Genomic DNA, 17,665 nt, shown 5'->3' with positions numbered 1-17,665 from the left:
TCCTGCCGACAGAACTACCATTCTAGACCTGCCAACATCCAGCTGGAGATGAGCAAAGAATGGACCGACGTGCTCTACTGAAATGCCCATGACGCAGCAGGCCGCCTGGTCCTCACCGTGCCAATTCCTTGAACCTCTGCCTTTCTCTTCCCAGAGGTGAGCCAACAGGCCACCCTGACAGGGAGTGTATATCTGAATCCGTTTCCTTTGACGAAGCACTGAATGTCTCAGGACATGGAGCTCTTTTTCAGGGAATGGAGGAAAGTGAAGACAGGCATTGGACTCTTACTTGGAACCACATAATTGCTACAGAATCACCAAATCAGGGCTCTTGTTAACACACACTAGAGAATAGGAAGAGAATAGGGGGCAGCCTGGCTCACAAGGAAAGCCAGGTGGTGAAAGGGTTTATCGTGGTCAGCAAGGCCACAGGGAAGGGGGAGGCCCTGGAAAGGCTGCGCTGGGACCTCCCCCAGCCTGGCCCAGCCCAGGAAGCCCAGGCTGGCTTTCTCAACAGGCCAGCCCTCATTTTGATTGAAAAGAACCAAACAATAACAACGAAGCACACCGGAGACCCAATCCTATCACTAAATAGTATGTCCATGTAATGAATATGTACCCCCAAATCTAAAATAAAAATAAAATAAAAATTACGAGGCAGAAAAACTTCTCTATGCATGCTGATAACCTCTGTTTTTTTCACTTATTAAAAACACACTTGATTTGGAGAAAAAGTCACATTCTAAAAAATCCAAGGAGAATTTTTTTCTTATTCCTAAAGTTCTACTTTCTGCAAATTATCTAAGCATCTAATTCCAAACACAACCTTCACAAAATCCCATCCGTTACTTATCCAAGTCAATCTTAGCATTAGAATTTTTCTATATTATAATACAGCTTTAGTGTGAGATTCTTTACTTTTTGTATCATGTTTATATATTCTTTAATTTTTGTTGTTGTTGTTGTTGGAGTCTCACTCCGTTGCTCAGGCTGAAGTGCAATGGCACGCTGACGGCCACCCAAGCATTGACCTGCTGGACTCAGGTGATCCTTCTGCCTCAGTCTTCCAAGTAGCCAGAACCACAGGCACATGTTACCACGCCCGGCTAATTTTTTGATTTATTGTAGAGACAAGGTCTCACCAAGTTGCCCAGGCTGGTCTCAAACCCAAGGGCTCGGGCAGTCCTCTCGCCTCGGCCTCCCAAAGTGCTGGGATTGTGGGCTTGAGCTACTGTGATGGGCCTATATATTCTTTAAAAAAAAAAAAAGAAGGAAGAGGAAGAGGGAGGAGGGGGAGGAGGGAGGAGGAAGAGGGGGAGGAGGCGGAAGAGGAGGAGGAGGAAGAGGAGAAAGAGGAGGAGGAAGAAGAAGAAGAGTCAAGTCTTACTTTTGAGCTTACAAAGAAAAAGGGGTTTAAAGAGTTTGGAATAAGTAATTTTTGCCTATTGCTCTACTATAAATGTTTTTTCCTACCATCATTATGGCATTAATTCTGACTTACAGAAGAACGCAAATGAAGGATGGGTGGGCAGGCTGTTGGGAAAGAAATGAACCAGATGGGGGCAAATTCACAAATTCTGTGATCTCCAAATGAGGGGTCAGGTCTAATCAGAGCAAACACCCTCACTCATATACCACCAACACAATTTCCTAGTCATTCTAAGTGGATAACTGCACAGTATCTTCAAATTAAATCAGTGGTGAAAGAGGTAACTAAAACCTCTCATAGGGCTTTTCAAAATCGTAAGTGCTAAGCTGAAGGTCAGCCTTAGTATTTATTTCCTTTCCACTGCTGAAAAAAAAGAGAGAGAGAGAAAAGAAGTGGAGGGCAGAAAGGTGGTAGAGCCTGGGTATTTTAAATTATAGATATAAGAGGGAAGAGGAGGAGTAATACCTATCACTTGCAATCATCCAGCTTTTGGCTTATTAAAACTTTTGGCTACACACTGAAATGACCCGGAGAGTTTAAAAAAAAAAAACACTCCAATGCCTGAACCCAGCATCAGCCCTCTCTCACACCCAACCTGAGGTTTTAACTGAATTGCCCTGAGACGTAGACATCTGGATTTTTTTAGCGTTCCCCATTCCTTCTATTACTATGCAGCTGAGGAAGAGAGCCACGTCTTCAATGACATTCTGCGGCTTGCTGCACCTACCCCAGGTAGCAAAAAGGCAAGGAGGAAAAAGGAAGGAAAATCAACTCAATTGCCATACTCAACAGCTCCCATAAATGAATGAATATGTACAAATAGAGGAATTTCCTCTAAACTTCAAGTGGTTCTCCAGAGCGAGCCATAATGGGTATCTGCAAGGAAGATCTGTTTTTAGGGGATATAAACAAACTACTCTGGTCTCCAATACCAGGCCTCTTGGGTTCAGTGTAGAAAATGCCAAACCCCCCTCAGAGCACTGCAGCAGAAGCAGGCCCACCTTACTCACAACCCCAAAGGAGCTCAATCCGAAGTCGTCAGGGAGAGTCTAGTACCCAGCGCACATTCAGAACACACCAGGCGTTGTCTGAAGACATGTACCGTTTTAATTTTTATGGGGTTGTTTCTGTTTTTGAGTCAGGGTCTCATTCTCTTGCCCAAGCTGGAGTGCAGTGGCATGATCTCAGCTCACCAAAGCCTCGATATCCTGGGCTCAAGAGATTCTCCCATCTCAGCTTCCTGAGTAGCTGGGACTACAGGCACATGCCTCCAAATCCGGCTAATTTTCTGAATTTTTGCAGAGACAAGGTCTTGCTACGTTGCCTAGGTTGGTCTCGAACTCCCTAGATCAAGCAATCCTCCCACCTCGACCTCCCAAAGTGCTGGGATTACAGATGTGACACACCACACCCAGCCTGACATATACTCTTTGGCTAATACCAACCCCTACCTCATCAGCATGTATTATTTTAACAGTGAGAAAACCGAGGCTGGAAAGAATCTGGCCAGAAGATGCAGCAAGGGTGAGGCAGGCAGGACTCAAACCCAGACCCAACCCATGCAGAGCCCTCTTCACCGTGCAAAACGGCTCCCTCTCTATGAAGCCACATCATGCACGAATCAACGTCAGGTGAAGAGATCTATCTGTGCCTACCTTTGTCCTACAGCTACTTTGGCGAAGGAGCCCTGGTATTTACAAACTAATTTTACAGCGGCCCTCCCAGTGATAAAATGTTTCTGAGCCCCCAAAGAGACTCCACAACTGGACAGCTGAGCAGAATCTAGTGGCCCCTAGAAAGGACGACCCCTGAATAGCATAGGGGGTGCTCACTTCAAGCACACGCTTTTACCTCCTTGTTGAATTAGTCGCGAAGAAAAAAAACACAAATTGGCACCTTTATTTCAGCTGTTTGGGTTTGAAAGCCATCCAGGAAGTGAGGAAATTGCAGAGGAATTCGCCTTGAAGTGATGTCTTCGAGGGCAGATAGCCACTATCCGAGAATCTGCTGGCACAATCGAACAACAAGTTTGGGCCCTGCTGAGACCTGACGACAAGATTATTTTTTCCTCACTGTGCCCTTAACAGATGGCCAATCATAACCAGCTCGGAATAACTGATTTGTGTGTGTGTGACTGGGGGGAGGAGGGGAGGCCAGTCTGCCTAATAATCTTGAGGGCCTGAGAAAGACTTCCTGTTACTTTGTATCAGTTAATGAAAATCACACCAAGGGCTGCCCGCAGTAAGTTCACCTGAGGCCAAAAATAGGCTTAGCACAGGCATTACAGAGGCAAGCAGCACCACCTTGAGGGATGTGTGCTGCTTCTGCCAACGTAGGAGTCTCTCACTCCACACTCCAGAACAACACCAGAGCCTTTGGGCCACAATCCCAAGGCTTCCCACGCCTAATACAATTTGATATGTCAGCACTTAAAATGATAAGACCCTTCCAGACCACATACTTCCAAATATATAATGAGCATACTAAACCCCAGAGATGAAGAGATGAGACCAGGACCCACCTTTGATATCTCTTAGCTCTGTTACTGCAATTAGTTACTTGCCCTCTCTGTGCCTTAGGTATCGCATCTGTAAACTGTGCTTAATAATAGACCCTGTGTCTCAATAGGACTGCAGAGGTGACACAATAAGATGAGGCCTGGGAAGGCACAAAGAGCAATACCTGTCAATGTCAGTGTACCCTCATAAGCTGTCACTATTTTTCATCTCTAAAGACTGAACCATACGAGATTGCCAATATTTGACCATTTTCAAACTACAAAAATAGCAAATCCATAGGCCTCAACATATTAGTTAACTGTTCTGACTTTAGAAACCCATGTCTTTGAACAAGCAGGGTGAATCTAATATTCCCTATGTATCGCCCAACAATGACAGGCCTTATGAAAGAAAGGCCTGGCATAAACACAAACACATTTCTTCCACTTAGGCTATAAAAGCTGAAAATGGCTCCCAGGTGTGAGCCGACACAATAGGCCCTGCCTCCTCTGCAAGGTCACCGCATAGGTCAAAGTCAAGCCAGCCATTTTCGGATTAGGTGCATATGCACACGAGGCTTCCCTGTGGTAACTGGATTACAGGAGCCACCTGCAGGAAGTGAGGAGGGGGAGGAGGAGAAGGAAACGGTCCCAGCTGGAATGAGACTGTTGATATGGGCCGGGGCCAGCCCCCTCACACTGGAGATTGTGCAATGACAGAGCAGCTCTGCTTCCCTGCTCTGTTCCATGCAGCCCTGGAGGGTTTTCTGTACCCATGGCTGAAAAAAGTGGCACTTCCCCAAGACCATCCACAGCTCCTTCGACATCAGGAGCAGTCCTGTCCCTTCTGGATCTTGGGCTATATTTAAAGCTTACGTACTCATGGGGGTGGCGGGAAGAGAGAGAGAAGAAAAGCCAAACACCCAACAAAAGTTAACTTTCAACAACAAAACTTTAGCTACCGAGTTTCCAAAAAAGGCAGTGACCTCCATGACCAAGCTCCTATTCAGACTCCCCTCCCCAGTTTCCCCAACCCCAACAGCTGGTGTTCCCTTCACTTTCTCAGCAAATGAGTTGCAGATGTACCTCTCATCTGGCTGGCTCACCACCCCCACTCTCAAAGAAAGGGGAAAAAAAGCAAAGAGAAGGAAAATGACAAGTCATGACTGTGTGTAATTTGGCAGGCTCGCTGCGGAGGCCACAGCGGCTTCTTTCCAGCAAAAGGCTTGCTTCGACTGGGGCAAAAGGCAGTCTGCACTGCAGAATCCCTGGGAAGTTTCCGGGACAGAGAGCTGCTTTCTTTGTAAATTGGTGTTTAATTTTCTATTTTGAGGCTCATTGGTGGTATCCAGCATCTGATGAGGCTGCAGTTGTAAGAACCATAGGCCTTGCTCTGCCTTCCAACAGAAGCTTACTGGCTCATCATAAAACCCTGTTTGGAAAAAAAAGGCAGGGGCTGAGGGAGGTCGATGTGTGCACATTGGCCTACAAACAGAATTAGCCAAGCTCTTTTGGTATTCCTCTAAGTACTCCTCCAAGTATCCAATGTATCTGCTGAACATTTAGGGTGTTCCATCTAATGCCTGTAACTTATGCCCCCTTGCAGGGGAGAGAAAGGAGGTCTCAGCTAACATTTCACTTCATCTGGGAACCTTCTCTGTCATGCACCCCACCAGTGATGGGCAGTGCCCCCTAGGGCATCCCCTAGCCCCTGCATGACAACTGTCTGTTTACCCATCTTTCTCTATAGTTAGACAGCCAGTTTTGAGGCCGGGAACTCTGGGCAAGAACCACCCTATTTGTTCATACTGGGCTTCACGTGGGGCACGTGATGGTAAACCTCACAGCAGCCTTGCAAATGAACCCACTGTCTCCATCAGAAACCAGCCGGGCTTCCTTGGTATTTCTTTCAACTGAGGGCTGGAAAGAGGCAACAGGCCCGGTGTGGACCCCATGAAGAGTGTAGAATTTGGCCACCTTTCAGATACTCCTGTTAACGTCCACTTGGCACCAAGAGGTGCCATTCAAGTCTTAAGTGAGGACAAAGATTTATCAGACACTGATGAATGATAATCAGCAGGACGGTAGGTGTGTTAAAACAAACTCCTTCAGCCTGTAATCCCAGCACTTTGGTAGGCTGAGGCAAGTGGACTGCCTGAGTCCGAGGGTTTGAGACCAGCCCAGGCAACTTGGAGAGACCTCGTCTCTACCATAAAATCAAAAATTAGCTGGGCATGGTAGCGTGCACCTGTAGTTCAGCTACTGGGAAGGCTGAGGCAGAAGGATCGCCAGAGTCCAGCAGGCCGACACTGGGGTGGCCGCTGAGTGTACCACTGTACTCCAGCCTGGGCGATGGAGTTAGACTCCCACTCAAAAAAACAAACAAACAAACTCCTGCCCAAGGGATGCACAGTTGTAAGCAGTGCTGCCAATACCTACATGCTGAGATAATCACAAGTCTCCAGCCCCGGAGGCTGTTCACAAAGCACTCTCTGCCTCTGTAGTAGCTGGTGAAGGTCTGCTGGAAGGCGTGAGTGATTATCAACAAAGAGCACATTAACAAATATGTAACGGCCATGGGCCTCAAACCTCAAGCCACAGCCAGTTCTGTTCTGAGGTACTGGTACCCACTGCCCTTAGAACCTTTCTCAGAAGTGATGACCAGGGCTATGGAACTCCACTTTCCTAGCCAGATGCCTGTCATCACATTGGTGACATCAAGAATTGGTCTAATTAATGTACTGTCCCTCAAAATCCAAGTAGCTTTATAAGAACTGTCACATGAGCCTGGGTCTTCCTGCCATCTGCATATAGGCCTAGACAGCAGTTCTCAAAAACAGGCTCCCAGAGATGCTGCAGTGGCAGAATTTGGGAACTTGTGAGCAGAGCAAATTCTCTAGACCTGCTGAGTCAGAAACAGGGGCTGAGGCAGTCATCTGTGTCTCAGCAAGCCCTGCAGGTGGTTTTGACAGATGCTCCAGTTTAAGAACCACTAGTCTACCTACCTGTGAGGAAGAAGCCACCATCTCCCAAGGGAATGGGTACTAGGTTTCATCTGGAAGAAACTATCAGTTCACACCAACAGAAATCTGGGCAAACAGGGCAGAAGTGAATACATCTTCTAAAGACTCAGAAGAGGAACTACATCTTATGTGTGCTTTCCTGCTGTGCTGTTTTTTGATGAGGACTGTATTTCCTTCTCTTTAGCATCTTGGAACTGAAAAAGCTTCAGCCTGCTCAAAGAACAAAAGAACTTAAACTTGACCTGAACCTTTTTTTTTTTTGAGTTGGAGTCTCACTCTGTCACCCAGACTGGAGTGCAGTGGCCGCTCCCGGCCACTGCAGCCTCGACATTCTGGGCTCCGGTGATCCTTCCGCCTCCGCCTTCCAAGTAGCTGGAACTACAGGCGCACACGCTACCACGCCTGGCTAATTTTTGGTTTATTGTAGAGATGAGGTCTCACCAAGTTGCCCAGGCGGGTCTCGAACCCGCGGGCTCAGGCAATCCACTCACCTCAGCCTCCCAAAGGCGCGGGATTACAGGCTGAGCCACCAAGCCCGGCTGACCTGAACATTTTTAAACACAATTTTGCCTACAGTTTTTTCCTAACATGGCTGCAGCCACTCACTGTTACCTTCACACTCTTGACGAAAGTGTTTTATTGCCAGAGCAAATAAAACACAAACGGTCCACATAAGATTTACTTTTATACTAACACCCTAACAGACTGCCCTTCCTTCAACCAAAAGACTAAATCAGGTTCCTATGTGAAGGGAGCCCCTCCAAAATAGAATGGCGGCATATCTACCTGTTTCCATATTTTCTTTTTTGAGTTGGAATCTCACTCTGTCGCCCGCTCCCAGCCACCTCAGCCTCAAACAGCTGGTCTCCGGCGATCCTTCCACCTCAGCCTTCCAAGCAGCTGGAACTACAGGCACGCGCTACCACGCCCGGCTAATTTTTTGACTTATTGTAGAGATGAGGGCTCACCAAGTTGCCCAGGCGGGTCTCGAACTCGTGGGCTCAGTCAATCCACTCACCTCAGCCTCCCAAAGGCGCAGGATTACAGGCTGAGCCACCGAGCCCGGCTTCCATATTTTCTAATGAACACCCTTGATTAGGTCCCCTCTTGATTGTGATGACAGGCATCAGATGGTCCATGAGGCAAAGGAAGGATGGAATGGGCCTTGATTTCGAGAGAATCACTCTACATCCACCTCAGCTGTTCACACATCTATAATGCCCAGTTTTAGCTATGAACAAATACACAAAGAGCCCCATCACCTGAGATTACCAATCAACTTCTAAAGGCAAACTATTATTTCACACCTGCAGGGATCATGTGCAAAAGATTTTCACATCAATTCTTTAATGTCTGCAAAGAATGACCTTCTTTCAGATGATACAATATGGAGAAAGTTTTAAGGACAGGTAGTAAAGAGAAAGGCAGGAGGCCTCAACTCAACTCCTTAGGTGGAGAATAAACCCCCATATTTCCCACATGCACACGTGCAGACACACACACAATTTCAGGAATACCAGTCAACTATAATTACTCAGTATAATTTCACCTGTTTTTAAGTCTGATTATGCATGGCCATTGCTCAGGTCCTGAAGCTGAGTCTAATTTTCCACAGTTGAATTCTGAGTCCTGTCCTTCCCTGCTTCCCACTTGGGACCTCTGAGGGGCTCTAATTATTCTCCCCAGCAGATCATGGTTGGCTCCCTCTTTAATTACACTTTAATGTGAACTGATCTTTTGCATTAATGAGCCTGTAAAGAAGATTGATTTTGCCCCTCTTTTTTCTAGGTTTGCTGGGTACTCTAAGAGTTAAGTATTCCTATGAATTTCACTTCCACTGGCAGACCCATCCAAGAAGACGGCTCAGGCCTTCACTGCCTCTGATCCTTCAAACTCCACCCAAGGCTCCTTCCACTCTTCCCTCGCTCCGAGTGGGGTCACAGATAGGACACCACATTTCTTTCCTTCCAGATTTTATTCTCCAGAAGTTAACAATAGAGAGATGTTAAAGAGATGTTATCCCTTTTATTCGATCAGTTTTTCTTCAGCTAAGAGGTCACAGCAAAATACAGTAGTGAAAGCCACCTGGATATTTTATTTAAGTTATTCATATTCTAAGTCTTCCAGGTACGTTTGTTAACATGAAAAAAAAAAAATTAGCTTTCAGATAAGTGGTTGCCAGAGGCTAGAGAGAGGGAGATATGGAAAGTGGCTACTACTTAAGGGGCACAGGGTTTCTTTATGGTGTGATGAAAATGTTATAGTGGAATTATACAGTGGTGACGGTTGCACAACATTGAGAATGTACTTAAAAGTGGCTGAAATGTACACTTTAAAATGGTTAAAGGCCGGGCGCGGTGGCTCACACCTATAATCCCTGCACTTTGGGACCCCGAGGAGAGAGGACTGCCTGAGCCCAACAGTTCGAGACCAGTCTGCGCAACTTGGTGAGACTCATCTCTACAATAAGTCAAAAAAATCAGCTGGGGGTGGTAGTGCGTGCCGGTAATTCCAGCTACTTGGAAAGCTGAGGTGGAAGGATCACCTGAGCCCAGCAGGTCAAGGCTGCAGTGGCCCGTGAGCGTGACACTGCACTCGAGCCTGAGCAACAGATTGAGACTCCAACTTAAAAAAAAAAAAAGCCGTGCTCGGTGGCTCAGCCTGTAATCCCGCGCCTTTGGGAGGCTGAGGTGAGTGGATTGCCTGATCCGCGGGTTCATGACCTGCCTGGGCAGCGAGACCTCATCTCTACAATAAATTTTAAAAAACCAGCTGGGTGTGGTAGCGCACGCCTGTAGTTCCGGCTACTCGGAAGGCTGAGGCGGAAGGATCGCTGGAGCCCAGCAGGTCGAGGCTGCAGTGGCTGGGAGCGGCCAATGCACTCCAGTCTGGACGACAGAGTGAGACTCCCAACTCAACCAAAAAAAAAAAAAAAGGTTAAAATGGTGAGTTTATGGTATGCTAATTTTATCTCATAAAAAATAGTTCTCAGTTTTTTTCAAGATTAGGAGTAAACGGCATTTCAGTGTGTTTTCAAAAGCAGTATAAACTTAAAGAATGTTAATAGCAATATTACAAAGTCGCAAGTAATTGTGTACACCTAATTTTTGCCTAGTTCTCCCACCTGATCAAGGACACAGGCTCGGGGAGACCAAATAATGAGACATGGTTAAGGGATAAGGACTAGAATATACTGCCAACTGGAAAAGAAGTCAGGTAGACAAAGCCAGGGGCCATCTGGGAACATGCTACAGCCCATGTACAGGAGACAGAGCTACAGCTGGCTTTATAGCAAGCCTTTTTACTCTTAGGACTGCAAAAATTCAACCATTTCCACTGTAACCAATCTTCTCAAAGTGGAGTAACACCACAGGAAAAGCGGAAATTTTTCTTCAACAAAAATGCCATTTATGCATCAGACAAAATTACTGTTGCCGTGGGAATCGTAACTTGAGTTTCCTGGACTTCAAATTAAAAAAAAAAAATTCTCAAACGTAAAAATACACTGGCAGATTCTTCCCCCATTTAACAAAAGTCTGTTTCTTTTTCTGAGCACTATTTTATGATATTAGCTCCCTCACTGCAACCCAAGAGCTTTCCTTGAGTTTTATGCTTTCTGTTATTAAGGACAAATGGCTTCGGTATTATCCTCAGAACACACTGCAAATAAAACTGTTCTTCGACAAATCCTTTAATTGAATTATTCCTTTAATCAGAAAGTATTAACCAATTGAAATTTTGCTCTATGCCTCCTGTTCCACAGCCTCTGGAACCCTCTTCTAAAGCCCCGATATTAAAGCCAGGCACAAAGTGAAGCCTCTTCCCACGAAGCCCTCCCAACCGTGCCGCCCAACTAAGAGGGCTCTGGGAAGTCAGAGTGCTCCCATGTAAGCAAGTGAAACACAGAGATGAAGAGCCAGCTTCCAAAGGTGAAGGTCTGTAATTACAGGTATCTGAGCTGTAAATTTCAAACTTGCTACTTCTACAGTAAGATACAAAGCAGCAACAGTGGTTACCAGAGAAGGAACTATGTCTTTTGTGACATTATTACCCCTACTCTCAACTTCTGGGTCACAGAAGGCATATGAAAGCTACAAGCGTTATTTTTACCATGTTTCAACTCCCTCCTTCAACAAGCGATAAAAAATGCAAATTATCCCAGGCTCAACTACATCAGAGACAGAGCTGAATATAGGCCTGGTCCCCACTTTTCCCTGATGTACCTGTTTGTAAACTTTCCCCCAAGAAAGTTATCCCAGCCCCTCTAACTCACATAGCCTCGGCAGATGTCTGCTCTACTCCCTTTGTACATTATGATTATTTTTCTGATCCTCTGTCTGCCCACAAAAGAATAATAAAAATTTGGGGATTAAGGACATCTAACTATTAACCATCAGATTTTCAGATAATGTGTTAGGGTTTCCACATCACATCGGAATAGCCTCTGGGCCACACAACTCATAGAGGCATGAAATATTTTTGGAACATGTGACACCTTTTATTTCAGAAGTTAGGAAAAGTAACAGACATATCAGCAAAACACGCTCTTCAAAGTCTGAACGACTGGAACCATCACGTGGATGGAGATGCTAAATCCTCTGCCTTCATTGGTTCTGTGACTATAAAGTGATGCCCAGTGGCTGCTTGCTCTGCTATTTTCTCTCTTATCCTTTGCATGGTCCACTTGGGAAATACAGAAAAGGCATGAAGGATGACAGCAAACTTATCAATAATCCTGTTACCCAGATGTTACGCTGCTAACCTAACTTCTGCAAGCATTAAATTGAGGCATCCAGTCTCAGAACAGAGAACACAGGCACCTCAGGGAAACCAAGATAAAGACCCTTCAGTTTCTGAAATCACTGACCAAGTCAGATGGAACCCAACTTAGGCCAAGAAGTGGCTGCCAATGCTAACCTGTATTTTCCAAACCGAATCAAAACAGGGAGGGAGTCTTTTTTTTTTTTCTCTTGCTTTACATATTTCAACGCTGTCTAATGGAATATCAGGACCAAGGCCAAACGGCCCCACTTCTCTTGGCACTTGGGCCAAGGAACAGAAAAATATTTTTAGTCAGTAGAGCAAGGCGTGATTCAAAGTGCCACAGGCCCGTGGGGCAAGCTGGGGGCCCTGCCTGCCTCTGGCACTGTGTGGTTCAGTCACCTGTTGTGCTCCTGCCCTGCGTGCACATGGGCAGATAAGGGAGAGATCCATGGGCATTTGTGTCCAGTCGTGGTTCTCCTCTCACTTTTGCTACTTACAAGACCTCCAGGGAGCCTCAGTTTCTTCTCTGTTAACACAAAGATATTCTCCGTGATCCCAAGTAAAGAACAAAAGGAGTTATATCAGTATTTCTCAGACTTTAACATGTGGACAGATGGCCAGGGACCTTGTTCAATGCAGCTTCTGATCCAGTAGGGTGGGGATGAGGACTGAGGTTCTGCATTTCTAACAAGCTCAAAGCTGATATACTGATGGATCATGACCTGCACTTTAAGGAGCAAGGAGTTATAAGCATCTCCAAGTGCTTTGCTTAATGAATACACGAGGGGTTCTCACATTCCCAATTAGCCTCACATAAGGCTAATTCATTTAATTTGGCCAACAATTAAACACCTCTCAGACAATGGGCACAAAATAAAGTCAGACCTTTGCCTATCCATCAATAAGAAAAAGGGCCACAAACTTTCATTCCAGCGCTTCACGGGAACAAGGCCTGACTCACAAATCCTGTGGCCCTAAAGGTAAGCTCTTTCCAAGACCCAAGGAGCCATGTGACAACTAGCCACTAGCCAGAAGTAGCAGCTACCATTTGTCAGACACTTACTAGGGTCCTGCATGATTCAGGAGTTTCATATACATTGCACTCCTCTTTCACCTTGCCCTCACTCTTCCTGTGCATAAAGCAGGTCAAAAACTTACTGCATCAATGAGGAAAACAAGGTTCAGAGATATTAAGTCATCTGTCTAGGACAGAGAGTGAGCCACAATTTAAACCCCCCAGGCTCTCTTGCAACCTGAAAAGGGTTAAGTTCAAGACCATGTTTTCCAAGGACATAGCACCTCCTAAAAACAGGGCCTGGTGCCAGCAAAAAACGGAGATCAGCAAGCCACAGCAGCACTCTTACTAACAGCATCTTTCTGCCAAGTGCCTTTGCGCAGTCAGCCGAGCCTCCGTCTCAAGAAAAGATACATACAGGTGCACAAACGAGTTATAAAACCAAGAAAATCAAAATAAAATATAAATATGCAAGGCTGGAGTGGAAACAGGAAATTCTGTGTGAAGAGGGCGGTGCTCTGCTGGGGAAGCTGCCAATAAAATTTGGCCTGGAAAATTGTTGAACTCGTGGCTAGTTTATCTGGAAAGTCTTTGGGATGAGTTAAAAATCAAGCGAACCCCCCCCCCATCTCTCCCCTACCTGACCACTAAAGAGACAAAGGTGAGGCCAGTACGATTCTCTCACAAGGCTCTTCACAGCTCAAATGACAGCATCCCCTATGACTTCCTTTTTCCTTTTTTAGTTAAGATCCTTTAAACCCTTTATCATTGCCAATGTATTGTCTATAATAATAAACAGGTCATATTTTGTCAACACTTGACCATGACAAACAATTCCTTACTTTTATGTTGATTTCAGAGCCCTGAGGGCATTTTTTTAAAGCCAATAAAAGTAATTAGTCACATTACCAAATTCACTGGCACAAAGATGAGCTTGCCATCTTATAATTCATGCGGCTTTCTTTAACTCTAGTTTATTCAACAAAGCTGCAGCTTAACCACTAGGAGCAAGAAATCTAGTACCATGTACCTCTGGGCATTTAAAAAGATCTATTTCCTCCCCAAATAAGAGAACAGGCAAAACTTCCAGCTCTTAATTTTGTAAAACTCAAAACAGCAAGCAAGGCATCTGTCATGATCACTGGGGACACATGAAGAAGCTTTCTTCACCAACCAGCATATCGACTCAAGTTTTCTTGCCCCCCTAGTATCAGCAAGGAACAAACACCATGGTCTCACCACATAGCCCAGGGTCCCCCAAACAGCACCACTTACAGAAAGAGAGAGATGACATGTGATGAAGCAGCACCCAGGGATGGTATGGCTGTCAACTCATTGTTATTGAGGTACCTGTAACAACAGCAACAAGAAATCAATCGTTTAAAGCATTTAAATTAGCAGTCTGAAATCATACACATACAAGAGAAATAAAAAAATACTGGTGAGTCAGCCATATTAAGGCTATATTGGAATGTTGAATAAAAGATAAAAAATAAGAAGTGATTTTTTTAAGGGAGAGGAATCACGTGAGGTCATAAAAACTAAACATTTTCCACACCCATGGTTAGGAATAAACACTAAGAGGAAACTTCTCCTGTCTTCTACCGGCTTCCTAAGACTAACAGACAAGAAACAATGAAAATAGGTCATGATGCCGATTCAGGACAAAAGCACCCCCAGACCATGGGAACATTTCTGATGAGCTGAAACCTACCCTTGCCAAAGGGTACAGACCCAGAGCTAAGACTTATTCCCTTGCTTACGCGGAATTCTGAAGGACTCGTGACACATGGGGCCAATTATTTCAATGCTTCATCTGTGAAATAACAAAGGAGATGGACTCAGACTTTCATCCATTTGAGGTTCCAGCTTTTCTGGACTCTACTGAAGCCTCCAGATGCTTCTTCCAGGAAAAAGAACATTATATGCACATGCTTTTAAACACAGACGTTTTGAAAATTCTCCACAGACACGATTTGCTCTCCAAGCTCTCTTCCTGACTTAACAGTCTAAATCTGCACTTCCATAGCTAATATCTCTTCATGGAAGGGGAAGCCCACAAACCAAAAGACAGCTTGCCTGGTCTGCCCCCAGAGGCTGTGCAATCTGGCCTCCATACATGGACATGCATTTCCAAATCTGGGAAGAGAATCCAAACTCAGACTTGCCAAGTGAGCCCAAAAATCCTTAAGAAAACCAAAGCCTGATGTTCAGGCTTTTTGCCGGGTGAAAGGCTAGAAAAAAGCTCTGTTTGAGACGCAAAGTCAAGGGGATAAAACTGGGTTATCGTAGTTTCAATTTTATGAGGGAGGTATGTCTTACACAGAGCATCTTGTTACTGTTTGAAGACAAGGCCACTGAAATGACAGCTGTATTCATACTAGTATACAGCTAGCCTTTGCTTGAATAGAATAATCTGATTGTCTGCCATCTTTTATAGAAATGAATAGGAGGGGAAAAAAAGGAAAGCCTTGAATTATCCCATTTACTTTCTTCAGTGCCAAAGTCAGTTAGGGATGAAGACTAGCAATTACTGGGCTGCGGGACATATAATGCCTGTTTCAATAGCTTCATGACTGAAGCATCTGGCGGAGAGAGAGCAGATCCGTATCATGTGGTAAATCCTTTCTCCACTTAAAGGGCCCTTGTTTGTGTGTTGAAACAGACAATTAATTACTTTAACAGTCTCTTATCTTACTGCCCCCTAAATCAGATTGTTTCTGCTTCACCTTTTATCTCCTCCAACCCTGCTGTGATCCATTTCCCATTGTGGTGCAGGGATACTGAAAACTCCCATCAGTCTTCATCTTCACTAATAAGTCTTCATAGTACCCCATCAATGTACTTATTATTATGAGACTCTTGGGTTTTATCAGAGCAAGAAAAGCTAAGGTCAGGGACCTGCTGCCAATAAGGCCATACGCCTAAGAACCCTTCAATTCTTAGAGATTTATTCTAAAATACAGAAGATAGTAGTAATAATAGTAACAGCAGGAGGTAATTTAATGAAGGCTACAATGTACCAGGCATGGCTCTAAGATCCATTCAGTGTATCATCTCATCTTTAGACCCCTAGGAAGTAGGTCCCAGGAACATTTCTACTATACCACTGATGAAATGAAAACACTGAGATGTTAAGTAATTTGACTAAGATCTCCAGCAATAAGTGCCAGTGGCCCAGGGTGTCTATCCGAGTCTTGGTTCTTCATGATTACCCTATATTTCTTTATAATTAAAACAAACACTCTTCATGCCTTATGTAATTTCACCACCACAACTTTGAGTTAGGTGCCAGGTATTCCTCCTGGTCCCTGCATTATAGATAAGTTCTCTAAGCCAGTTTAAGTAACTAGCCAAGGGTCACACAACTAGGGAGGACACAGCCCAGTGCCAAACAAAATGTGACTGCAAATCAGAGGCGAGTAACATGCTAAAAGGCCAGTCGGAAAGCCCATAATCCCTTAGGTAACATCATAGTTGTTTTCCAGCCTGCTTACCATTTTAAACCTGAAACAAAGAACGTAGACTTCTCTGTAGGGAGCTTTGGCTGATGAGTCTGGTCTCAGGCCAGCCTCACCGTACCTAGGACAAACTGCTCCACCCAGTTTCACAGAAATAAACGAACAAGGAAAAGGGACGTAACAATATATACAATCTTAACAGAACTGCTGGAAGTGGCACATACAGAGGCAATAGACCAATGCTGAAGGTTAGCGGGGCATTCACTGTATGTCTTATGAGCAGCCCCAAGTCAACAGGCTCGGTCAGAAATAGCAGGCTTTAATCTCAACAGGGCTGCCTGATTACAAAGAGGACAGTCGGAGCCCCAAAGAGACACACTGCACAGTGTGCTTACTTCTAGATCATTTCCTCTTTAAAAAAAGAACCATTGGTTGAAGTAAGTCTGAGAGCTGCGCCACTACTGGCTTCCTCTTCGTTTGCTCTGTCATGTTAAACAAGAATACTATCCTCAGAAGGCAATAGAGGCCCAACTCACTGTGAGATGCAGTGAACATCTTGCCAGACAGAAATAGAGACTGGTCAAAAATAGCTCAGCTCAAGCTTTGAGGGAAAAGGCTCTTGGGAAGGACAGCAGAGTCTCCATGAATAAGAAAATTTTAGAAAATAAAGACTGTGTCTGATGAAATCTTTTGACTATCTATGGTTGTGCAGTCTTCTACCACTTACCCCATTCCTCATCCCTCTCCAACTTACTCCCCACTCCGTATCCCTCTCCAAAATTTACTTCTATCCAAAGCTCTAAGAATCGTTCTAAAATGTCTGGCTCTAAAACTGAACTTTTTACTGGTGATTCAGGATGAAACAGTGCCTCCGATGCATCAGACCATGAGTCACGGCCTGACCCTGAAGCTGGAGAAGACACAAGTGAGGGACATGGATGGCCTGACATGGAGGTGGAACCTTTTTCAACTCAATCCAAAGGGCGGCTTAGACCTTCTGGTCCCTCAGCTTTCTCACAAAACTTCCACTTACTTGGTTTGGTTAAAGGAAGTTTTACATTTTGTAAGACGCAAAATATTCGGAGGGATATTTCATAGTAATTCATCATCATCATCACGTTAATCAAATTTGGATTTAACAAACAATGTAAAACCAACACAGGAATAATTTGGGGTTATAGTGCTTTTTTAGGTTGTATTTATTTATTGAATAGCTGTTATAAGCACACAATAAAAATTTTAAACTATTTCAAAAAAGAATACAAGGAATATACAAAGAAAAACAAAGCGTCCTTGTACTTCCATCCTCTGATCTACCAGCTACCAGAAATACACATGTGTTTTTCTTTTGCACAGATGGGTGTGTGTTATACAAACTGTTCTGTACTGCTGTTTTTTCCCTTAGTAATATATCCTAGATATTGCCACAGTTATTTTAACCAGTTATAGAGTACTCTTCTGCTGGTATGACAACCA

At 44.7% G+C, this 17,665-nt stretch overlaps 1 protein-coding gene across 1 annotated transcript in view; it reads right to left on the bottom strand.

Moving 5' to 3' along the window:
• LRIG1 (leucine rich repeats and immunoglobulin like domains 1) overlaps nucleotides 1-17,665 on the bottom strand; it is a 128,401-nt gene that overhangs the window by 62,989 nt on the left and 47,747 nt on the right. Inside the window, exon 3 of the mRNA XM_008072883.2 lies at nucleotides 14,004-14,078. Coding sequence (XP_008071074.1) covers nucleotides 14,004-14,078 — 75 coding nt within the window. The remainder of the gene's footprint in view (nucleotides 1-14,003; nucleotides 14,079-17,665) is intronic.

Source organism: Carlito syrichta, unplaced genomic scaffold, assembly GCF_000164805.1.
Source record: "Carlito syrichta isolate Samal-C Ts95f unplaced genomic scaffold, Tarsius_syrichta-2.0.1 Scaffold315490, whole genome shotgun sequence".
Taxonomy (NCBI): domain Eukaryota; kingdom Metazoa; phylum Chordata; class Mammalia; order Primates; family Tarsiidae; genus Carlito; species Carlito syrichta.
Note: the sequence above shows the minus strand (reverse complement) of the source record. Positions and strands in the feature narration are given on the sequence as shown.